This window comes from Pipistrellus hanaki (assembly GCF_964339955.1).
Source record: "Pipistrellus hanaki genome assembly, chromosome: 12".
NCBI lineage: Eukaryota > Metazoa > Chordata > Mammalia > Chiroptera > Vespertilionidae > Pipistrellus > Pipistrellus hanaki.
Genome location: NC_140514.1, coordinates 52351772 through 52376847, shown reverse-complemented (window position 1 = coordinate 52376847; position 25076 = coordinate 52351772). Strand labels below are relative to the sequence as shown.

At 54.0% G+C, this 25076-nt stretch overlaps 1 protein-coding gene across 1 annotated transcript; it reads left to right on the top strand.

The window, feature by feature from the left end:
* Positions 1-1590: 1590 nt before the first annotated feature.
* Positions 1591-23688, top strand: MAL (mal, T cell differentiation protein (MAL blood group)). Its single transcript, XM_084900939.1, has 4 exons — positions 1591-1843; positions 20594-20761; positions 21638-21763; positions 23098-23688. The coding sequence occupies exons 1-4, from the start codon at positions 1751-1753 to the stop codon at positions 23170-23172; spliced, it is 462 nt and encodes a 153-aa protein (XP_084757065.1). The 5' UTR covers positions 1591-1750; the 3' UTR covers positions 23173-23688.
* Positions 23689-25076: the final 1388 nt, after the last annotated feature.

Below are 25076 nucleotides of genomic sequence, written 5' to 3'. Positions count from 1 at the left end.
CGACCAACAGAGCCACCAGCCAGGGCAGGCCATGTTATTATTTTGACAGAAGTCCCAGATTCAGCCAAGACTGACCCCACACTCATACCCACTATGCTGCTAAAAGGACTGAGAATGCTGCAATGACTTATTATTGGCTGGGGCTGGTTTTTCATATTCCGTTGGAAACTGGGGTGTGGTCCTGGACTTCTTGTAAATATGACTATCTCACAGCCCTTGTAGGCTCCACCAAGACAGGGAGAGGGCATAAGGGGCCCCCCAAGACAGGGAGAGGGTAGGGCAATGGGCCCTGGCACAATGGTCCCTGGGTCTCAGGCCATCAAAACCAGCAGCCCCAAGGAAACTCACAGAGGCGCAGTGGGATTTTTCTCATCTCAATGCCTGGTCCCTGCCCAAAAGGGCTCAGAATGATAGCTCCTGGGCAAGGAACTTGCTTCTTTCAGAGGGACGGGGAAGGACAGAGCTATGTAGAGGGAAAGAGTGAGGGGTCCACTGGAGAGAGGAGGGCTGGCTGGCTGCCCTGCCCTGAAGCCATAGACGTGCTGGGAGCCTGAGAGAGGGCGGGGGGGATGCCCGGGGAATAGTGCCTAGATTAAAATAAACAGGCAACCACTCAGTGTGATACTTGTTAAAAAATAAAGTTAAAAACAACAACAACACAAAACTGGCGGGGGGTGGGGGGGTGGGGGGGGTGGGGGGAGCTCAGCTGGGTGGAGCTTTTTCTCCAGATAAGGTTGTGGTGTTACAGGAATCAACCAATGAATGGAGCGTGAGTATGAATGGGTGAGACAACAAATCTCTCTATCTCCCTCTAAAATCAGTAATTTTTTTTTAAAGAAAGAAATTGTAGTGCGGGGGGTGGGGAGGGGGGGGGTGGTGAGTGGAGACAAAAACAAGCGCCACAGTTAACAGGCAGTCAAAGGGCTGGAGGAGGAGGCGCCAGCTGCCCCTCTGGGCGGAGGGGGTAACTCTGCTCCAGGGTTCACCATGCCGCTTGGGCTCAGCGCAGATCAGCCCCAGCGCCGGCAGCAGCGGCAGCCCTCCTCCGGGCTGGATGGCTGAGAGTCACCAGCTCTGAAGGCTCGCGGGTTCCAGCGCAGCAGAAAGAAGGGGGGAGTGGGGGTGGGGGTGGGGAAGGGAGTAGAAGGATGGGGGTGGGGGAAGGGACTGGGGGGTGTGGGTGGGGGGATTGGCCAGAGATGGTCTTGGCTCCGCTCTCGCAGACCCCCGGGAGCAGGACTAGGAACTTGCCCGTGGTGAGCAGGGACCGGACGTCGCGCATATGAATGCACCCCGCAGAGAGATGCCCGACTTAAGAGTTAATGCAATGGCATGTGGTGGGGCGCCAGGGTGAGGAGTTTGGGGAGGTAGTGATTGATGGTTGTCATTCCTAAGGGTGGTCACCTGCTCGGAGTGCACAACCTAAGTGGCTTATTCTTGTTCCCTGTGGCCCCGGAGCTGTGTCCAATAGCCAGGCTCCCGCCCTCGCTCCCCGCGCCTCTGGCCGCCCTCTGGGTGGGTCAGGGCGACGCCAGCAGCTCCCTCCCCACCCCGCGCCCGGCCCCGGGGCGCGCCCAGCAGGGAGGCGGGCGGGGCGGGCAGCGGCCCCGGCTCCTCCCTCCTCGGCCCAGCGCCCCCGTTCTTAATCCGCGCGCGCGAGGACCCCGTCATTGGCCTCCACCGAGCCACCGGGCGGTCATCGCGGAGCAGAGCCGCGCGTCCCATCCCGAGGCCGACGCAGCCCGCAGGCATGGCCCCCGCAGCGGCGTCGGGGGGCAGCTCCCTGCCCAGCGGCCTCGCGGTCTTCACCACCTTCCCCGACCTGCTCTTCATCCTCGAGTTTGTAAGTGGCTCGCGTACCCGCGCTGGGGAGTGATTCGCAAGCTCCCCAGGGTGAGAAGGGTCTCTCGACCCCTGACCCCTCTTCCCTTTCAGTCCTTTGACCCTTTCCAGGCCAAGGACAATAGGAAACACAGACTTAAGAGGGAAATCCAAGTGGTCAACCAGGGTCAGAGGTTGGAGGCGGGCCAGGTCCCTTCGTTGCGCACCGGTTCCAAAGCTTGGCAAGGGCCACGCAGAAGCAGCCCTACTGGAAAGCGGAGGTGCCTAGCTCTTTCCAGGGTTAGGATTTGTTTTTTAAAGTCTGCAAAAGAAGCCTGAGTTCACCAACCAAAGTTTGGAGATGAGGCTGGTGTCGTAGAAGGAGCAAAACAGGCTGTGGTTTGCTCCACTAGTGATTTTTGTCGTGTGTGTGTGTGTGTGTGTGTGTGTGTGTGTGTGTGTGTTGGGGGCGGGGGGAGTGCAGGCAGAGCGTTCCCGCGGCTGGGCTGACCTTGAGCTGCCAAGGCCTCTGCACCTGCGCGTGGTCTCTCCATGCTCCGGAGCACGCAGCTCCCCGGTGGCTGCAGGAAGGGAGAGTGCTCCCCAGGTGCCACGGCTCTTACCTGGAGGGGGGCGAGCTGTGTTTATTTTGTGGATTTGGACGTGAAGGTTTTGGAGCCTCCTTTCCTGTACCCCCGCCACAGAGGTGGCTGCCTGCCTGGAGAGCTGGTAGGAAAAGAAAATGGCCAAACCTGACTGTTAAAAAATGGGATTCCCGTTTCTTACTGCCTGATGGGGGCAGAAGGGTGATCCCCAAAGGAAGCAGGTTCTGCCATCCATGGAGGGTTTGGGGGGAGGACTAAGGGGCCCCACGTTGCTTTGTAGAACTGGATCACTGAATTCACGAGAGTTGAATTGATACCAAACCTGGGCATATCCAGAGTGACTTCAGATCCTGGGGCTAGCCAGAATCAAGGGAAGGACCTCTAGAAGAAGCCCTATGGGGACATCGCTAAGCCCAACCGCCAGATGTAGACAGGGACCCTCCGTGTGCCCGGCAGAGTGGGGAGGGGCTGTGCCACTGGCACATTCATTCCCCAAAAGGCTCATTCCCCTGCGCCTGCCCGCCCAAGGCTGGGTTACTGGTGAAAACGCACCTGAGGAATGGCACTTCCTGTAGAGGCTACTGGACTGTTCTTACAAAGGCAGGTCTCTTTCAAGACCGAAAGAGAAGGAGGCTGATGGCGGGGTGTGGTGGGGCAGAGACATTCTTAAACAACGGAAGCTCTCCCTAGTGTCTCTACATTGCTCCCATGGGTGGCTCGCTCTGTGTAGCTGTCTGGTTGGGGAAGGGGGCGTTATAACAGGAACCAGGAGTGAGTGTCATCTGGGCTCCATGTGGAGGGTTCTGGGGGCCCTCCTCCTGCCTTCGCAAGAGCCAGCTCAGGTGGCGGCAGGTTAGGGTCTGGCCTCCCCGTGCCCTCTGCTTCCTCTGGTGCGGCAGCTTGGGGGCAGGAATGGCCCCGCCCCATGCCCTCGCGGCCTTCACCACCTCCCCTGAGGTGAGAACAGCCCGCAGAGCCATCTCCAAAGGAGGGGCCAGGAGGACCCCCACCGCCACCCACCAAGTGAAAGGAGAGAACCGGGTGTGGGAAATACAACCAGAGCCAGGGATTAGTGGAAATGTACTCCTCCAGGTGGTGGCCTGAGACGGTGGGGGCTTCTAGAAGGAATAGTTCTCCCTGCCTGAGCACTTCCTTCTCACCTGTCTTGTAAGTTGTTTTTTCTCTTCCACCTCAGTCCTGCTCCCTCCACTCTTTTTCTGAGAGGCCCTGGGTGCAGGTTGTCTTCCCTCTCTTCCTCTCTAGGTTGGGGGTGGGCTCGGAGAGCAGAAAGAAGGCAGACGCAGCCCTGCAGAGTTCGCCCTGCAGGATTGTAAATGCAGAGCTGCCTGTGGCTCCAGGGGCCGGGAAAGTAGGATTAAAGGGCCTAGGCAGTGCTCCCACCCTGGGAGGGGTTTTAAAGTTACAGATGCTGACAACTCAACAACAAAACGATAAGCAACCCAATTAAAAAATGGGCAAAGGACTTGAGCAGACATTTCTCCAAAGAAGATACGCACATGGCACGTGGCCAATAAGCACATAAGGTTGTCACTCAGGGAAACAATATCAGAGACCACAGTGAGGTGCCACTGCACACAAAATTAGAATGACATTTTAAAAAATGGAGAGTGACAAGTGCTGGCCGGGTTGTGGAGAAAATGGAATTCTCATGCATTGATGGTGGGGAAAATGGTTCATCTGCTATGCGAAAATGGTGATTCCTCAAAAAAAAAAAAAAAAAAAAAAAGACCATATGACCCAGCAATTCCATGCCCGGGTTTATAACCAAAAGAACGGACAGCACGGACCTGACTAGATACATGGGCAAAGGCGCGTTCATCACAACACCATCAGCAATAACCAACCGCTAGAAACAGCCCGCGGTCCATCAATGAACAGATCAATGAACAGGTTGTAATTATCCATACAATGGCATATCTTTCTCAGCCACAGAAAGGAATCCAGCACTAATACATACTGCAAAGTTGAAAACCTGTGCTGGAAACACTGTGCTGAGTACAGGTCACCTGGTTTTGGTTCCGTTTATATAAAATATCCATAGAAATACGACACAAACTGGGGGCTGCCAGGGGCTGAGAGGAAGTGGAAAAGGGGCTGCGGCATGATGGGTACGGGTTCCTCTTGGGGTGACGGAAATGTTTGGAAATTCAATGGAGATGGTGGTTGCACAACATGGCGAATATATTAAATATCATTGACTTGGTCAGTTTTAAATGGTTAATTTTATGTTGTTTGTTTTTAATTTCGGTTTGTTTTTAATTTCCAACATTACAGGAAAGTATATATGTAAAACGTTCATAGGCTCTCAGGTCATTATCATTGAACTTGGTCAAATCTGAACTACCCTGCTCCTGCAGCCTGAGGACCGCCTCAGGCTCCGTGTGCTGAGCTGTACATGCCCTGCTCTCCCTGTCTTCACGGGATGAGAACGGTCTCACACAATGGACACACTTTCTGTAGCATGCTTTCCATGCAGGCTGAGGTTATACACGTGCACACTGGTTTGTTGTGATGTACACACCCCAGAAGCAGACTTACTGGGAGGTGGCAGAAGCTTAATGAAGCTCAGGACTCCCACTTGCTCAGCCCCTTCCAAAACCCTGCCCCGTTTTGTATTCTTTTATAAAGAAGGTCCCCGAATGCTATAAGCTTCAGGTTAAACCCGGACCTTCCTGAATCTCACTAGCAGCCTAGGAAAGTCACCATTGTTTCTCATCCCTGCCTCACTTGGTAGAGTCAGATGTAATTTTCTGCTCATTCAATGGGTGTGAAATGTTTATTTTTTTAAATCTATAGTTCAGCGAGTTGTTGATTATTCACTCTTCATGTTCCCATGCTTGACCTCCCAGTAGCCTGGGAGGTGCAGATGTCAAACTTTGGCCTCCAGGAGTCACCAGGGTGGAGCTCACTCCCCTCCCAGGATAGGAAAACTGCCACGGGACCTGGGAAAGGAGGAGACTCAGGGTGGGGCCTGGCAGCCTTCCCCTGGTGCAGCACCCCTACCCTAGAGCTTCTGACCTCTGACCCCTGCAGGGTTCTCACAGGAAGTGAGCACCCCTGGAGCTACATAGGCCACGCTGTTGTTGCAGGCAGTGGAGCACAAGTGTACCTCCCTATGGACCGAGATGAAATGTTCATTGTCTCCCCATTCCCAGCAACTCACCCCAGGGTTCTTCCTGTCTCTTCCTCCCCACCCACACCCCTCCGCCACCATAGGGGGCTTTTTCTATGGAATCCACAGTCTTGGTTTCCTTCTCCTCTTTTAAGTCACAGGATTATGACACTCAAGCCACCATTCACAGAACTGGATGCTTTTAGTCTCAGTTCTAGCCAGAGAGCTAAGGGGAAGCCTCTCACAAGGTGCCCTGAGAGACACCTCTCCAACACACACACAAACTGTGAAAAGGAAGTGCCTGAAAATGGGGTATGAAATTACTAACTCCCAACCTCCTCCCAGTCTGCATGAGAGCTTTGTGCTAGGGCGCCACCCACCTCTCTGGCAGCATTCCCCTCCTTGAAGGTGGTGAGAGGCAGTGCTTTGTAGGGTGCACTTGGGTGGGGGCTTAGCGAGGGGATGGGGCATCTGGGATTGGTTTACAGTGAACTGGACATACTAGTTACTAAAATGACACCGTTTATGTGACTCAACATGACTCGGGACCTCTTACTATTTGATTGTGACGAGGCACGTTCTGAGACCTGCCCTAGATCTCCACCTGCCAGGAGTGGGCACTGGGTTTCTGGGGGCACAATGATACAGCCGTTTTCTGGAGGTTGGTCCACATCCTGGCTACACTGAGCAGGCAGCATCTGAGGAGGAATACAGAGTCACAGAAACCCAGTTTTGTGGACCTGAAAGGAAACTGAAGCCCAGAGAGAGGAGGCAGCTGCCCCATAACTTGGTCTCCAGAGTGGCACTTCCTGCAGTGACACCAAATCACATCCGGGTTTCTGCATTTCCTTGGATGCCCACGATGCACTTTTGCCTACAGCACAAGGGTCCATGACTAGGTGGCCCTGCCCCACCCCACCCCAGGCAGTCCTGGGCAATGCCTGGCTCCCTTCTCCCACCCTGAGAATGAAGGGACATCTCAGAGCCATTGGAGAGCTCACAATCCCCTGGCCTGCTTGTCAAAAACACACTGGAGGTTTTGAAACACTAAGTCCAGGGAAGGTCCAAGAATCTGCATCTGAGCCCTGGCTGGTGTGCTCAATGTTAGAGGGTCAGCCGGAGTACTGAAGGACTGCTGATTGGATTTCTGGTCAGCGCACATGCCTGGGTTTTGGCTCAACCCTGAAGGGGTTGGTGCAGGAAGCAGCCAATCCAGGTTATGCTCTCACAGCCATATATTTTTCTCTCTCACTCTCCCTTCCTCTCACTCTAGAAATCAATAAAAAAAATTTTTTTTTAAGAACCTGCATTTGATAAGGACTGCACAGACCCCTTGGTCATCTGTAAGCCAGCTCACCCCTCAATGCTTTAGGCAGGGACAGAATAGTGGGGACATAGGGGAATCCGGGATGCCACTCGGCCATCCCCGTGCTCCCACTGCGTGGCCATGGCGCACACAGTAGGCCGGCTTCTCAGCCTGACGTTTCTTTTCAGCAATGGGTAGCAGAGTTGGAAGAAATTAATGCCGAATTTTTACATGCACAGCAGCGGTTGAGCAAGAATTTAATCAACAGAGAATAAGATTTACAGAAGGCTGAAGAGGGCTGACAGGGAGATGGGAAAGCTGGTGACACTGCATGTCACGTGGAGTTGGCATGAATGAGAAATGGTTTTGATCTTCCAGGAAGTATAGCCTACTGGGGTTGTAATACATTTTGTATGGTACCATCTTTGTTTGAATCTATGTTAAGTACCATGAAAAATAAGTTCTATCTAATTCTTCTCTGTGTTCATGTGAATGTGTTAAACTGTGTGATGATCTGTTCTTGTCACCATGACCTGTGATGCCTTTGATGTGTGTGTATAAAGTCACAGGAGCATCTCCTCCGATGACTGACTCAAACTCACTGCGATGCTGACTAGTGACACCCCCTTCCCTTCACCTCTCACGCCAGTCATTCTGCCTCTTGGGCATCCTCTCACAGCCTTTTCTTTCGGTCTTTGCTTATTCAATAAATTCAGTTAATCTTGGGGGGAAAGAACGAATAGAAGGGACAGTATCCAGTGAGAGGCTGGGGCAGGGAGCCAGGTGCCCTGAGGGTCTCCTGGGTTCAGAGCAGGCACCTTCTCTGCTCCCCGGGAAATGTTCCTGCTGCCCCAGCCAGGGACCTCTCCTGCGCTCACACAGGTGTGGGGACTGGCCCTGCAGGCCAGTGGCTGAGCATGGCTGTGTCCACAGGCTCCTGGCCTTGTCCCTATCTTGGGCTGCGGCCCCTCTCCTAGCTGCTTAGAGGTGGATAAGGGCACTGCCCAGGGTTTCTCCTTTCCTCCTCTCTAAAGGGAGGGAAGAATTCCAGGTAGAGGTCTCTAAGGGATTTGTCCTCCAGTTGAGAAGTGACTTTTCCAGTTTTTCAAGAACCAGAGGCCTGCTTTGATTCGGAGTCAGTGACTCTGAGCTGTTCTCTGAAAATGCTAGGTGTGGTGATGGGGCTGAGCTTGGGGACGGTCGTGCACATGTCACACAGCCAAGTTGCACTGGAAAAGGGTGCCCTTCAGCTTTGCTTGGCGCAGACGGGGCGATGCCTCCACATGCCGATAGTGCTCTCAGGGGAGAGGGAGGGTACCAGGTGCCATTGCAGGGGCAGTGCAGGCTGGGACAAAAGCTATTTGCCCTACACCGGCCTGCTGCCGAGGAGGGGTGGGGAGTACAGGGTCCACTGGCTTAGGAATGGCTTTGCTTTGCTCTGGGCTACGGATGCATTCTGTGAGGGAAGGCCTGGGGGCGGGGACTGAACCATCTGGGGCCTGGCTCAGGCCGAAGGGGCCCAGCTTTTCCAGACCTGGATGGGGGCTGGGCGCTAACGCCAATGGAGCCAGGAGCCTGTGGACACAGCCCAGGTCCCAGTGGGCAAAGGGGGGCTTCCTCTCAGTAGGGCTTTGGACCAACGGCCACCTGGGCAGGCACCGATAAGGTACCCTAGCGGGTGTTCTCTTCTGGTGCGGACGGATGTGAGGACAGGGGGTGAGGCACCGAAGCCGCAGGGAAGTGTAGGCACACTCCTGCCTGTTTCAGACTGTTCCTGGAGCCCTGAGTGGGACCTGGTTTTCTCTGCAACGGGGCCTGACCTTCTGCATTTGGGGGGAAGGAAGGACTTGCTCCTGTGGTTCCTGCTGGCACCAGGGCGATGTCCAGGCATGAATTCTCTGTCACTCTTAGCCGGCTCTCTGCCACTCCTGCTTCACTCCTAGCTCCCGTTCTGCCCACCTGGGGGCAAAACAGCCCCTGTGTTGAATCACTTTAATGAGCAAAGCCCTAGGACAGGGGTCTTCAAACTACGGCCCGTGGGCCACATGCGGCCCGCAGAGGAGTCTGATCCGGCCCGCCAGGTTTTTTGGGCAGTGAGCGCAGCCGAGGTGTTACAGTAGGAATTAGTAATTCATATAGTCCGGCCCTCCAGCTCTCTGAGGGACCGTGATCTGGCCCCCACTTTAAAAAGTTTGAGGACCCCTGCCCTAGGACCTGAGAAAAATATGGGGAACTAAAAGAAAGGCCTTGTCGCCAGCATCACAGGTTGATGCCCACAGCAGGGGGAAGGGGAAGCCCAGGGCGGCTGACCTGAAATTCCACCCCAGAGCCTTCCTGTTAGAGGGCCCGTGGGCGGAGGGGAGGCCTGGGGCAGAGGAGGAGGCGTGAGGAGGACCCAGAAACTCTGGCTCCAACTTTGGAGGCCCCTGGAGTGCAAGGGTGTAGGCTTGATGGGGGCACTCCAGAAAAGGAGCAAATGGAGAACAGGAGATAAGCGGCACCCCACACCTGTCAGTGGGGGCGGGGTGCAGTTCATGACAAGGGTCATGTTGATGGGCCCGGAGAGGACTGCAACCTGTGCCTGCAGAAGAGGGCCGGTGTCCTGGCGTTCTGCTCGTCTGCTTGTTTTTGACCTTAAACACAAACCTTGCTATTCTTTTCCTCTGAAAGAACAGAGGCTATTGAGCAGTTGGGGGGGGGGGGGGGGGCCTCCTCAGGCCTCCTCTGCAGTCTCCTCGCCTGGACCCCGGGTGGTGGGAGGAGGACGCAGGCTAAAGGGCTCGTCTGCTTCCCCCGCACCCTCCGTGTTACTGTTCTCACGGGATTTCGGGTAGGTCACCTTGGGGAACTGTCACGGGTACAGAGACCAGCCTTCAGAGCAGTGAAGTGGGGATGTAACAGCGCCTGCCTCTAGGACGCTGTGTAACGTGCAAAGCTCTCACAATAACGTGACACACAGAACTGACTGCGCAGTAGCTGTGAGGGCCAGTTATTATCTGTTCCCTAAAAACTCACACCTGCTCTAGATCAGCTGGCCAATCAGGGCAGATGGGGGCCGAGAGGCCGAGCCTGCACCCATTTTGCCTTGGATGCCCTTCTAGAGCAGGTGTGCAAGGCAGAGGTGGGAGATGTGGGAGTGTTGGGGGCTTTGGGGGCCACACTTGGCTTGTGTCAGAGTCACCTCACACTGCGGACACCACCCTCTGTGGGGCCTTCCCAGGGGCTCCTCAGCCTGGAGCTGCCCCTGGCCAGGCAGCTGGGGTGGCAAGGGGGAGGCGGGCCTCGGCTGACCTGCCCTGCCTCTGCCGGGGGGTGGGGCACTTCCTGAGCCCCTCTCCTGCCAGCCTGGAGCCAGGGCGGTGCAGAGCCTGTGAATTCTGAGTGTGATGAAAATGGTTGCATCTGCCCAAAGACAAAGGACCAGTTACCAGTGGCCCAGGATTAAACCTTTCAAAAACGATTTGTAATCCTTGGTGCCAGTGCCTCGCCGTCTGGAAGCTGTCAGTTCAGGGAGGGCAGGCTCTGGCATGAGAGTGTGCCCCACTCCCCTGCCTCCATCCTGCCCTGCACTGCGTGCTGCCAAGCCGGGCACAGTTGGACTGAGGGGCCTGGCAGGGAGGGAACCACCAGCTTTGGGTCTTAGGATGCTTTTCAGAACCAGCTCGTAGTCCTCACTGGTCTCCCTCCAAAGGGCTCCTTTGGTGTAAGTGACGTGGTGGGGCTGAGGCCTCCACCCTTCAGGCCAGCTTCCCCCACCTTCCCTGGAAGCCGCCCCTGAGGGCACCCCTTCCTAGCACTCAGCACTCATACTGCGTAGCCTGCTGTGGTCTGTCTCCTCCCTCGACCCCGAGTTTCCCACGTTCCTCACAGGCCGTGGGCCTGGCAACAGTTGTTGTCAGCGTGCACCGGAGGGTGGGGGCTGGCGTCCCGGCTCCCGCCTGGCAGTGGTTATGCATCACAGGGTGAGTCCGTGGCCCAGGCAGACAGATGATGAAACTGACAGTGGCCACCCATCCCCAGGAGAGCCCTGGGACCCTCGAGAGAGGCTTGGGGCGCTGTATGGGCAGTTCGCAGGCACACACCTGTTTTGTTGGTTTTGCTGAGGGATTCGGTGACTCCCATCACTGCCTTTTGTTTTTGTTGCACGGAAGCCACGCCCACCTGGCCTAGCGTGTCCGCGGCGGATTCTGTCTTTCACAGGTGGCTTACCCGCATTTTCCACGGAACCTCCTGTTTCTGTTTATGCTGCTAAGTAAAGCCAGTGGGTTACGGGTGTGGTAGGTAAAATTTTCCATCCACCGGACGGAGGACATGCCTGAGGAGAGCCCCAGCTTTGTGGATCTGAGAGGAGCGCTCGTTCACTTAGGACCTGCTGGCTGCCCCGGCGGGCGCGGAGGGGTGGGGACACGTGGGACAGAGGACGCTGCTGTCCCTGAGGCAGTGGGGTAGCAGGCCTGAGCAGGGGCCTCCTCCCGCCACACTCGCCCCGCTAATATCAACTGTGCATGTGCACTCACCCCCATTTCTTTAAACCCCAAGTCTCTGCCCCCTCTTCACAAACAGAAACTACCCCATCCCCTCAGTCTGGTCTTGCCTTCAGATTAGATAAAGGGACACAATCGAAGACCCCTTGGGAGGGATGACGGCATGATAGGTCCCTCTGAGAGGAAGGAACCTGCTCATGAGGGAGCCAGGGGGGCAGAGCTGCCGCTGTAGGTAAACTCCACCGCCGCAGCGCGCACCTGGGAGAGCCCAGGTCAGACTCCTAATAAGCGCCTTGTCAGTTTGCAGCGGGGGAGGGGGCCCCCACACAATCCTCTGATCTGCCCCAGCCACCTGCCATGGGTCAGAGGAGGGGATCCTGTGCCCAGGTCTGGCCCCCATCCCTGTCCTGGGAAAGGTGTTTAGCTGGTCACCCTCACTGGAGCCCCAACACTTTCACCAGGACTCTGCGGTTGGTGGACCCAGAGCTGCACAGTGGCTGGTGGCGAGGCTGGAAGGGAGGGGACAGGACAGGAGAGGGAGCTCTGTGTAGGTGTGTGTCTGTGGGTGAGTCTGTCCCCCGGGTGCATCTGCTACAGTGCTGACCATCCTCCTGGTCACTCCTGGCGTCTGTTAGATGCACAAGTGAACAAATGAATGAACAAGTGGGTGAGTGAGTGAGCAAGTGATGAAAGGGTCTCCTTGGACCTCTTTTTGATGCTTTTGAAGGTGTTTTTAAATTCTGTATTGCACCCTACCGGTTTGGCTCAGTGAATAGAGCATCGGCCTGCGGACTGGGAGGTCCTGGGTTTGATTCCAGCCAAGGAGGCAGCCAATCAATGATTCTCATTATTGATGTTTCTATCTCTCCCTCTCCCTTCTCTGAAATCAATAAAGAAATATATATATTAAAAATAAATAAATAAATAAATAAATAAATAAATAGATGTTGCTACAACATCTAGGGAATTTGAACAATTCCTGCCATCCCGCCCTTCAGAACAGGAGGGTCCCCAGCCTCCCTCTCAGACCCGCCTTCCAAAGGGAGGAGCCAGGGGTCCCTGGGGGAGACCTCAGGGTTTGGGATGCTGGGTCTTTCCCCCTGACCCCCTCTCTGCGTTCTCCTGCCTCCTGGTGCGTATGTGCTGTCCTGGCTGAGTCACTCACCCCCTCCCCTCCCGAGGGTGCAGCTACTGCTGGCTGCTCATAGTTCAGTGAGGACATGGGTTGGAGCTGCTGTCCTTGGTGGCCTGGGGAAGCACCGACAGGCTTGGGGGCACACCACCTGTGCTGTGGCCATCTTTTCTTTTCCTTCCTGGGGACCTGAGCAAAGCGACAGGACAACCTAGCTCTGGGTGCACAAGGGCTGTGGCCAGTGTCCTTACCTCTCAAGAGGCCAGGACACCACCTTCTGTTCACATGCACAGTCACAACCCCAGGCGCTCAGAGCTGTGGGCCACACCACCAGGTGTGCACATGAAAGCCCAACGCGGGAGCCTCTCGGGTTCACGCCCTGACATATGTGTTATTGGAAGAGTGTCTGCTGGTGGAGACCCTGTCAGAGTGCAGCAGAGCCCCAGGAAAATATCCGGAGAATCTGAGCAATTCCTCTGCACTGAGCTCAGTTGTCCAAGTCCCGAGGCGGAGACACTGGGCCATTGTGGACGGCGAGCCCCTTCAGCACTGCGCAGGCAAGGGCACCGCCTTACGAATCTCAAGAATGCGCCAAGATTCCTTTCTCCTTTGCAACCGAGGCTCATTGTTTAAAGGAAGCACTTCTCATACTTGGATGTCCTTTGTGTGTTTTTGCAGAGGCAGACACATTTTCCCCCACTTTAGATTTCTGAGAAATCATAGGTTTTCCTCTTTTTGATGCTTTTGAATGAGTGTTTTTTTTTTAATATATATTTTATTGATTTTGTACAGAGAGGAAGGGAGAGAGATAGAGAGCTAGAAACATCGATGAGAGAGAGTCATCGATCAGCTGCCTCTTGCACACCCCCTACTGAAAATATGCCCGCAACCAAGGTACATGCCCTTGACCGGAATCGAACCCGGGACCCTTCAGTCTCCAAGCCGACGCTCTATCCATTGAGCCAAACCGGTTTCGGCTGAAGATGTATTTAAATTCTACAAGGTTTGGAGTGAATACTTGTGCAGCCCTAAACTTTGTGGGATTTACTACCTCATATGGGATTTACATGACAGTTGACTGTAGCACGTGGTGTACTCATCTGTGCTACGTGTTCTGTGGGTATAATCCCATTTCACTCCAGTCCCATGGACAGGGATGGCGCCGGGTGGTCTCAGACAAACGTCTCTAAGTCCCTGGGCTGAACTCTCTCTCTGGGACCCAGCTCCCCAAGCTGGAACGGCAGGTGGGACCTGGGCTAAGGCTGTATGATTCTCAGCTCAACTCCTCATGCCAATCACTCGAGACACCTTGGAAAGCACCAGTGCCCAGGGTCTGATGCTGCTGGACAGACAGAAGCAGTTACAGGACAAGCGGCAGACATCCAGGCTCCTGTCAGAGGCCTGGGAAGGTGTTTCCCTACCAGCCCATGGAGGCTGCTCTGGAAACTCCTGTCAGACGGAAGGAAGGCTCCCGTCTCCGACGCCCAGCTGGCCACCAGCTGACACGCTGCTCCATTTCCCTGCAGTGGCTTTTCGGATAGGGAGCAGAGATATTACGTAACTTGCCCAGGGGCAGCAGGCTACCCAGCTAGTAAGTGGCAGAGCTGGAATTCAGATCCTTCTTCTAAAGTCTACACCAAGCATGTCAAACTCAAAGGCTAACACGGGCCAAATGAAGTTTTAAGTGTATGTGGGCCACAAAAATCAAAAGCTTCAATTTTCATAGATACGTAGATTTATTTCGATAGAGACATGTTGAATGCAAAGGGCTGAAATAAATGAGTCATTGTTATCATCAAATAATAGAACATTTTAATAAAAATTAATATTTTTTTCTTGAACATTAACTTACCAGATACTGAATATAACACAAATAAATCTATTTTTCTTGTTCTCAGAAAGCAAAATATTCCCTGTTGCACACACCAAACAAGTCAGTCCAAGATTAATGATGCGATATTTAGCATCATTATTTAGCAGCGATCGGCTGCTAAAATATTCACTGCTAGTATTTGTGGAGAGAAAGGGTGAGCCTTTGTGTAAGGTGTGTAAGGGAAATGAATTTAACAGGATTATAGTAATCAATCATTAGCTAGTGTTATAGCTCACTATCAATAATTCTGCATAACAGGTTATTGTAAAAATTAAGTTACAGAAACTTTATTAAAACGTTTCTTACATACCGTTATATTGGCTGTGTCTCAAAAATATTCACTGTGGGCCGCATGCGGCCCGGGGGCCGTCAGTTTGACATGCTTGATCTACACCCTGAACAACCTTCGCCTGCCTCCTGAGGGTTAATCCAAATAGAAAAGAGAAAACCTCTGAGTTTACACCAGAGCTTCCCCCAGACTGTCTCCCAAGGACATTTTTTTGACATCAAAGCATTTGATCAGGTCAACCACAGATATGAACTCTTCAGGTCTTTGGGAATTTTCTCTAATTAAAAAAATTTTTTTTAAAAATTAATTTCAGTGAGGAAAGGAGAGGAGGAGAACAAGAGAAATATCAATGATGAGAGAGGATCATTGATTGGCTGCTTACTGCACACACTCTGCTGGGGATAGAGCCTGCAACCCCGGCATGTGCCCTTGTCTGGAATCAACCCCAGGACCCTCAATCCACAGGCCGACGCTATAGCCACTGAGCCAAACCAGCTAAGGCAGAATTTTGTTTAGTTTTGTACATGATCTTTGGTTCTCAGAAAACCTCAGCATCCAAATCGGCCTGAATTAAAGTAAGGTTTCCAGCCTGAAACACTAGGGTAGTTAGGGGCCCAGATCACCAGCTCAGCCCCCATTCGTAGACGCTGAGGCTGTGTCCCTATGTCCGGAGGACACCTGAGGGTGAGCTCACGTCCAAGGTAAGACAGGGATTGAGGCTTAAGGAGCGGAGAGGGGAGGAAGGAGACTGCACCCAGAACCCAGTGTATGGCTGGTGTCACTGGGTCGCTAGCTGGGCGTCGGAGACGGGAGCCTTCCTTCCGTCTGACAGGAGTTTCCAGAGCAGCCTCCATGGGCTGGTAGGGAAACACCTTCCCAGGCCTTTGATGGGAGCCTGGATGTCTGCCGCTTGTCCTGTAACTGCTTCTGTCTGTCCAGCAGCATCAGACCCTGGGCACTAGACCAAGGTGTCTCTAGTAATTGGCATGAAGAGTTGAGCTGAAAACCATACAGCCTTAGCCCAGGTCCCACCTGCCGTTCCAGCTTGGGGAGCTGGGTCCCAGAGAGAGAGTTCAGCCCAGGGACTTAGAGACGTTTGTCTGAGACCACCCGGCGCCATCCCTGTCATGGTCGATGGTGACCTGCAGGCCGGGGCGGTGGGTGATGGCCTCTGAGCGTTTGCTTCCCGGAAGCTGGGGCCAGTGAGAGTGTTCTTCATGAAGGGAAGTACTTGAACCTTTACCTACCCCCTTGCTCTTGACAAATATTTGGCCAGTGGGGTCCTGTGGCTGGGACAGAGTGACCGCTCCCTGCCCAGGGTGCCTTATCTGCCGGGTGTGGGTGCAGCCCGCGCTGTTTGCTCTCTGCACACTTGCTGGGCGGAGAGGGGCAGGTCCTGGCTTGGTCCCATGATTCACGCAGAATCCTAGCTCTGCCATGACTTTGCTAGTCAGTTCTGTCTCATAGCTCCCCCTCCCTTGAGCTCCGTGTCCTGCCACTCATTGCCCCTCGCTTCATGCTCGACTTCCGGCCTTCTGACACCCTCACTGCTGCCTCCGCATCCGCTGAGCTGGCACGTCCTTTTCCTCCCCCAAAAGCTACTTCTTGAGCCTTTGGCCTAGTTAACCAACCAAGTTCACCTCCAGGCCTGGCCATCATCCTGCCGTGAGACTGGTGGCCTCTGTGTCCATCTCCACTGGGCTGTGGGCCTCCTGGGCACGCATGTCTTACCCCCGGTCGATGCCGGAAGCTCGGTGCCGGAAGCTCCCTGCTCATGTCCGTAGTTCCAGCCAGTTCACACCAGTGCAATGTGGGGCGACAGGGACAACTTGTCATTTACAGACCAGAAAGCTGAGACCAAGTGGCTGGATCTCTTGCCACAGCCTCTGTCATCGGATGTGGCGGTGCCCTCTCAGGGCTCACATGCAAATGCTGCTCCCCGCAGGCGACATGGAGACCTCACCTGTGCCAGGGAGCAGAGCGGTCACAGCTTCTAACAGCCCCGCCCTGGGATTCTCACAGCATGGCATCTGTGCCCAGGACCCTGCTCACACATGTCTAGCTGGGATTAGGGTTTCTCCACAGCTCAACCCCCTGTGCCCAGGGCTGCTCTGCTCCCACCTCAGTAGCCCTCCCAAGTGGCCCCTCCCAAAGCAGCTGCCTTGCCTTTGGGGCACCTCCTGAGCAGGGTTGTGAGGGCAGAAAGCAGGCCCACCGCCCATCTCCTGGGAGCAAAAGCCATGGGGTTAACCATGTCATCTGTGCTGAGGACAGTCCCTTCTTGTGATGTGTAACTTAAAACATGTTTGTGGGCCTGGTGGGGCTGGTGGCATCTGTCTTATAACAACTTCCCCGGGAGCCCTAACCAGTTTGGCTCAGTGGATAGAGCCTCAGCCTGTGGACTGAAGGGTTCCAGATTTGATTCCAGTCAAGGGCATGTACCTTGGTTGCGGGCACATGCCCAGTAGTGGGTGTACAAGAGGCAGCTGGTCGATGTTTCTCTCTCATTGGTGTTTCTAACTCTCTATCCCTCTCCCTTCCTCTCTGTAAAAAATCAATAAAATATATTTTAAAAAAAGAACTTCCCTGGGAACCCCAGCTCTTCTCAGTTTGGATGCCCAACGAGATGAGACACATTCACTCAGTGTCCCTCAAATGGTGGGGGTCAGAACGGGCTGTGGGTGTTTTGAGAAAGAGGTATTTTTTTTGTAAAAGTTTCCCTGAGAGAGAATTTCTCACCTTGAAAGACATTCTGCTAAATGAAAAAAGCGAATCACAAAGCCACGTTATATGATTGCACTTACGTGGAAGGTGAGAACAGGGGCGTCTATAGAGACAGAGCTGGTGAGCTATCGAGTAGGGATGGAAGGGGTGGAGGCGGTAGATAGCTAAAGACACAGGGTTTCTCTTCTGAGCTGATGAAATTATTCTAAGTGGACTGGGGATGATGCTTGCACAGCTCTGTGAATATAGGAAAAACTGTCGAGTTGTACACGTGACGGGTGAATTTATGGCGTGTGAATTACATCTCATTTAAAACAATTTCTCCCCACCATCTCACTATGAAACCTACTGATACAGATAAGCCATGAAAAGAAAAGAAAGTTAGCATAATTTTCTGAAGGACTTTTGCAAGGTGGCTATACTCAGAGGTGGGATGTGTTCTTACCATAGACAGGAGGGGGAGGGAGGGAAGAAGGGAGAGAGAGAGAGAGAGAGAGAGAGAGAGAGAGAGAGAGAGAGAGAGATGTCTGTTTTTCTACAGAGCTGGAGCACAGTCTTCATGAGATAAAACCACACCTGAAGCCGGTCAGGAGGTCCGGACTCACCTTGCAGCTTCCCTCTGCCATGGTGCCAGGAGCTGGACACCAGAGTTACGGTCATATCCAGTGAGAGCATGGTCAGGAGCCCATGGCGAGCCCTCAGTGCAGCGACTTCACTTGGAATTCACCTTCTTTTTCTGGCCCTTGGTTCTAGCCAGGCAACCTGGGGAAGAGTCCAGATGACAGTTAAATGGTCTGCAGGCCAGGGGCTAAGAGCCACCTCCTCAGATTTTGCCATTTCCATATGCCATCTGTGTGTTAATGTATTTTACAGTTAATTTCCCCCCAAAATAACTACATCACTGAGTTAAAAAATTAAAAAAATGTTGTTATTCAGCTTCCCTCTGCTCACCCATCCTTGGAGCCAATATTCTAGGGGAGCTCCAGACGCCTGGCTCCCCCCTGAGCCCCTCTCTCTGCTCTAGAAACGCCAAGAATGAAAAAGAACCATTTTCCTCTTGTGACATTCAGCGGCCCCCAATGCCATGTCTACAGACCACGAAAACACCTCCAGCCACACAGGTCCCATCGCGAGTGCACCCCCTCCATGGGCGCCCCAAGCTCTTCTTTTGGGATTGACTCACATGTGGCTCTAGTTAAGCCACACCCATCTATCAGGACCCTGAGGCCAGGTCCCTAGCTCAGACACGATGCATGGCTAGACAGGTGTCCCACACCCAGGGTTAGCTGTGAGCAAGGGACCTGTCCATCACCTGATCCGGCAAAGTGCAGTTTTGTAACTAATGGAATAGTTATCTGTTTGGGGCCCAGTGCTGCCAAAGAGCAGTGCAGGATCCCTAGGGCCTAGAGCATGTGCCTGGGGAACTGACTTAGACAGGTCTGGTCCCCTTGCATCGTCACTAGGTGACCAGCGGGGGATGCTCAGGAGAGGAGTGTCCTAGACCCCTGCCTCTGCCAACCAGCCAGGCACTGACACCCTTCCTCCCCCTTCTCCATGCCGCACTCTCTTGCCTCCTAAATCCACTTCCTGCCTGCCGATCAGCACGCTTGCGTCCCTTTGTCAGCGCCCATTATGGGAAAGGCCGAGCGATCTGCTTGATCCTAAAGGCCACCATTGGTGGTATCTGCACACACATCTTGTTCTATGGCTGCCCAAGGGTTTGTAGTTCATTGGTTTTGCTCCAGTTGTTGTAAGGTGTAAAGTGTGTCACAGGCCTCAGGCAGCTCAGATGCATCAGTAAGAAGACTTTCCGGGCGGAGAGGCTCATATCTGATGCATTAGGCCCAGCCTGGTTTGGATAAATGCACTGACTTTTCCATCAAATGTGATTCTCTCCTGATGTTTCTCAGCCAAGTGGCCGAGAACACGCATGAGGACCGTGGGCTCTCTTAGCCAGCAGGTGGGAGCAGGTATCGCGTGCGTTCGGACCATAGGGCTGGGAACTGATGTTTAGGAAACCAGTGTCATGCATCCCAGTATCTGGGAACCTTTGACTGCAAAGCCGTGTCCACCCACCTCCAGCTCCACGTACTGTCCTTGCTGGGGTGGGGCGGGGAGGTGAGGCTGAGCTGATTTCACTGGGATGAAGGAGGACGTGGAACGAAGGCCTGGAGGGGTGTAACTGAGCATCATGTCTGTCTTCACGCTCCTTTTTGAAAGCATGGGGCTCACTGACGCTGTGGACATCACGGGGTGTCTTGTGGGTAACAATGGGCAGTGTTGCTTCCAGGTCTGTCCTGGGCCACCAAGGGGACTGGGCTGACTGGGGTCCTCTCCACTCCAGCTGGACTCCAGGTGTCAGCACACTTCCCAGACTTGGGGATCTCAGGGGTCAGATTTAAAAAAAAAAAAAAAAATGCTGGGGGGTGGGGGGTGAGGAACACCTGTAATAATCTGAACAATAAAGATTTATTTAAAAAATAAACAAATAAATAAAAATAAAAACATTAAAAAATGCTAATGACATAAGGTGACTAGTTTATTTTGCTGGTCACTACCATTTCATAAAGGAAAGAATATTTTAATATTAGGATACTAGGAAGGATATAACCTCAGAATAAAGACAACCCCTCTAATGAAAACTAGACAATACATTACCTAACTTCTATGTACCTCCATTTCTGACAGATGGGTCAGTACCTCACTCATAGGGTTGTTGTAAGGATTAACTAAAATTATACATATTTTAATCCCCACCTGAGGACATTTTCATTTATTTATTTATTTATTTAGACAGAAGGAGAGAGAGAGAAACATCGATTGTTTGCCTCCCGCATGCTCCCCAACCAGGGCCGAGGATCAAACCTGAAACCTATGTGTGCTTTCTGGAAATCAAAACTCCAGCTGTTCAGTGTACTGAGCAACATTTCTACCACCCGAGCCACACCGGCCAGGGCCTGAGTTAACATTTTCAGGACAGTGCCTGGTATGTAAATGTGATATAAGCACTTGTCAAATTGAAAACCTCAATTGCATTTTTAAAATGGAAAAGGCAATCGGGCAGGGGATTGGAGAGATGGGGATGGGTGATCCCAGCCTAGAGGGGATGAGAGAGTCTTCCCGGTGAGGACAGTGTCCCCATGTTCTCTGCCTCCCTTTCCGTTTCCTGCTCAGCCTGACCCCTTCCCCGTCCCATGCTCACCCTCCCTCCTTGCTCCCTCTGCAGGTTTTCGGGGGCCTGGTATGGATTCTGATCGCCTCGTCACTGGTGCCCATGCCACTGGTCCAGGGATGGGTGATGTTCGTGTCTGTGTTCTGCTTCGTGGCCACCACGACCCTGCTCGTCCTGTACATCATCGGTGCCCACGGAGGGGAGGCTTCCTGGATCACCCTGGTGAGTCCCAGCTGGGAGGTCTGAGAGGGTGGGGGGGCAATTCGGACCTTCTTCCCGAGAGGCTGGCTTTTCCCATGCTGGGCGAGGCTGCCCTGTAGATGTGCCCCTCCCATGTTCCAAGTTCAAGCTGTCCAGGCATCCGCCGGGAGGTCAGGAGGAGGTTGATGGTCCCCGCCTGACTCTTGTGAGCCTACCCTGCTTTCTCTTACACAACCGTCTTCAAGGAAACCTAGCAGCCCACCCCTGCCCTCACTGCTGGCACCTGCCAGGTCCTCGTGGCTCCTCCTTCCTCCAGGAGGGCCGGCTTCCACCCTGCCCTTGGCGTTGGCCTTGGCTGCCCAATGGGAGGACATGCTTATGGCCCAGCTCCCAGTAATGCCTCCTAAAGCAAGGTTGCCAGAGAGGGACTTAGAGGGGCCGGGAGATGACCTTTGATCTCTTTTCAGCATAAGTTCTGCCTTGAGGCCCATCAAGAGAGTAAAATGTGAGACACCTGCCACCACCTGCCCTGAAGGGATGCGGATTTGGCTGGGCCCCTCACCTCACGCTGGCCACTAAGGCTGCATCCTACCGGGGACTGGGAAAGCAGGAGCCGTTTCCACCTATTAAATGAATGCTCCCGCCTTTCTTGGTCCCACCTCACGGGAAAACAGCATCCCTTCTTCACCAAAGCCCTGGCTCTGGCCCCAACCCAGTGACAAAAATCTTTGCTGGGAAACGCCCATTAGCAGTTTGTGAGGAGGGCACTGGCGGGGGTGGTGATGGGAGGATTAGGGGGACCAAAGCCAGGCCAGGTGAGGACAGAGACGTGGACTGGCCCTGCCGAACCACCGCTGCCCTCACAGTCACGCCGGCCCCATCTCTCTGACCCTGCAGGACGCAGCCTACCACTGCACCGCCGCCCTCTTTTACCTCAGCGCCTCGGTCCTGGAAGCGCTGGCCACCATCCAGATGTACGAGGGCTTCACCTACAGGCAGTACCACGAGAACATCTCCGCTGTGGTGAGTCCGCCAGCCTCCGCCTTCGCACTCCCCCCGCCCAGGCCCCTCTCTATTGTTTTAGCTCACTAACTTTTGAATGAACTAAACCTCCCCCTCCTTTCTGAAGAAGCAAAGCCCAGAAGGGACGGGATGACCAAGGCTTGTCTCGCCATCCGTCAGTGTGGTGCTGCCAGGCCCGGGCTGGCCCAGGGGCGTGCCTGGCCTTCGCCGAGGGCAGGAGGGAGAGACCTGCAGGCCGAATGCCCGGCCTGGGAGCTCCCCGGGGAACACTCCTATTCGACCCTCCCAGCAGCCTCGGGTGTAGGCATTGTCAGATCGCCAGGTCACAGGGGAGAACCAGGGCCCGAGAGCCGAGAACTTGTTTCCTGTTCCTTTTGGGAACTTTGAGGAGTTTCTGAGGAGGGTTCTCATGGGTCTGGAATTCCCAGATGGGGAACTGGCCCCTGCTGGTAGTGGGGAGTCTTCATAGGGGGCTGAGCAGCATGTATGACTGCTCCTTCCAGACCGGGGGCTTGGGAGTCCCCGGATGAGTTTTATGTTTGTTACTGAGTAACTCGGCTCACTCAGCGCCTCTGGCCAACCAGACTGAAGGGTTCGCCCATGTGTGGAGTAGGGGACAGAGCAGCACGGTGCCGCCGCTGTTTATGGGCATTTTCCAAAGTCACGGAAGCGTGGCCACCCTAAATGCGGTGCCCGGCTTGGAAACTCTTGACCCTGAGCATAAGGTCACAAGACCAGGTGCAGATAGTTGACATGAGGGCCGGCAGCCTTCAGGGAGGCCAGCCACCAGAGCGGGGTGATAGGAGTAAAGGGTGCCCAGTGGGAAAGTCAGGGGTGTGGCAGCCATCAAGCGACCAATAGCCACATTTCCAGGCCTTTCTTCCCAGCGCCAGAGTAGCTGGCTGGGTCTTCCAGCAGCTTTCTTAGTAAACACCCCCTTTGTGCAAAAGCTCAAAATCCCTCCTCTGGAGCCCTGCCCCTCACCCAGGCCTGTGACATTAAGAGTCGTAGAAGAAAATCCTGCTGGGGCCTGAGGTTGTGCAGGCACCATCGAGACCTTCACCAGAGCCAACAAACCCACAAGAAGGTATTATAGATAGCGATCTTTCACGCAGAGTCCAGCGGACTGGCTGGCCAGCGGGAGCTCTGTGCCGAAAGCATTCTGGGGCCGCCTCTGGGCTCAGCAGGGAAGTGCCGCGTGAGTGGTGGGAAGCAGTGGCTGGCCGCACAGGGCGGGCCTGTCGCCCAACAGCGTGAGCAGCCCGCCTGGTGCACAGCCCACGCTGTGCCCTGTCCCCAGCCTGCCCGCTAATGGTCCTTTGTCTTGGTTCCAGGTGTTTTCATACGTAGCCACGCTGCTGTACGTGGCCCACGCCGTGTTCTCTTTAATCCGGTGGAAGTCTTCGTAAAGCGGAGGAAGAACTTTAGCTTAACACCCAGATGTGCTAACTGACAAGCCCGCCTTCCAGCACAACTTTGTAGAATGCAGGCATGCTCTCCGCGGTGGAGAAATGGAAACAAACCAAAAAAGCCCAGCACTGCTTCTGTGTCTACTGCCCCGCAGACCTCATGTTGGAGGTGGGGGCCAGCTACCTTTAACCTCCAGTGAGGTCTGTCTCCCTTGGGTCATTTCCTGTATTTTGATGGGGTGGGGTGGAGGGCATCGGGGGGGGGGGGGGGTGGGAAGTGGGAGCTGTGATCAGAGAGACCCTGGAACGAAGGTCCTGCTGATGCTGGACGGATCTCGTGAACTCTCGGAATTTTCCCCGGGCTCTTGCAGCCCCCATTTCGAGGCGTGTTTCTAAGTCTTCATGGAGATTCTACCCGTCACCAGGGAAAAAACTCGCCCAACAGATATCCGCAATGTCCACAGTGGAAGATGATAAACCTTTGAGACACTCCATAAAGTGCCTTTATGTTCAGTACGTTAGTGGGTGTTTTTGTATCAGGAATGCCATCGCTTCCGCTTTCTTTCTGAGGCCTCCTGGGTTCAGAGTGACTCTGGAGGCAGCATCAGATGGCAGTTCAGGTGGCAGCTGTGTGCTTGGCCACTGCAGTGATCTCAGAGCCTGGCACTGGGCATCCGCCCGCCCCAGCTACCAGGGCGTGTGCTAGGATGGCCTCATCCTCCCTGGACACTCCCCAAGTACCAGCCAGAGGGCCCCCTTCTTTTCCCTACAAGACAAGGGTCTGTGCTCATTTAGAACGCCTTTAAGCCACAGAAACCAAAGAGCTTCTCATGCTCTGGGCAGCGGGTCAGAAACACTCGGCGTGTGCTCCGATTCTGCTCCAGTGAGGGCGTGGACGGCAAATTGTTCTAGGATTTCCTTGGGCCACTTCACGGGAGAGAAAGGGGACAGACTCCGGAGCGGAGTAACAATGGTGAGCGCCTGCTGCGGGGATGAGGTGTCTGGGTTGAAAGGACAGGGCGGCTAGGAAGGAGGGCACTCAGGACTGCTGGAAGCCCAGCTCTCAGCGTCAAATGTGCCTTTGTCCTGTCGCCCAAATAAGTTAGTGATGTTCAGACTGGGACACCAGAGTGGGTGCCTCAAACACTGTCAGCTCCCGGCCATGCGCTGCACAGGCAGAGGCTGCCTGACCTGCCGGCAGCCATGCAGGGCAAAGACTGAAGCGTCAGGCAGAGGTTCAACTAGTAGACAGTTTACTTCCCTTCCAACCTGGGGACCCCGTGACTGAGCTGGGTCTCGGGGTATCTTCAGGTTGTCTTTTACTATCCCAGGGTAATGGTAGCAGAAAAAGGACACTTTTAATGAGTCCACTTAACACCAAATGTAAGTAAAATCTTCATAGTAAATTAGGAGCAATTTTTTTTTTTTTTAAACCCTCACCTGAGGATATTTTTTTTATTGATTTGAGAGAGAGGAATGGAGAGAGAGAAACATCAATGCGACAGAACCATTCATCATTTGTCTCCAGTACATGCCCCAACCGGGGATCAGTCTCACAACCTAGATATGCCCTGACTGGGAGTCAAACCCGAAACCTTTTAGTGTATGGGTCAGGGTTGTGTATGGGTCGGGGTCGGAGCTCCACCCAAATGAGCCGGCAGGAGCAAAGGTTTGATTGGGGCTTTTCGCTGAACTAAGAAATGAAGGAAGTTTGTCAGGTGTTTAACAATATTTACAATCAAATGATTGAGGGAAGTCTCACTTTTTTAACAAAACTGCCAGTGAGTCAGCACCAGGATGCTAATGGAACTTGCTTTTGACACCCCCACCCTCAATCAAAAAAGAGAAGAGGCAGGCTTAGTTGAGTTTCTCAAGGTTTCTACATTTTAATCCCACTCTTTAAA

Bases quoted from the DNA above. Each gene is read 5' to 3' on its own strand.
- MAL (XM_084900939.1), top strand. From the start codon at position 1,751: ATGGCCCCCGCAGCGGCGTCGGGGGGCAGCTCCCTGCCCAGCGGCCTC. The intron at 20,762-21,637 runs GTGAGTCCCAGC...CTGACCCTGCAG, and splicing joins AGGCTTCCTGGATCACCCTG to GACGCAGCCTACCACTGCAC. The intron at 21,764-23,097 runs GTGAGTCCGCCA...TCTTGGTTCCAG, and splicing joins ACGAGAACATCTCCGCTGTG to GTGTTTTCATACGTAGCCAC.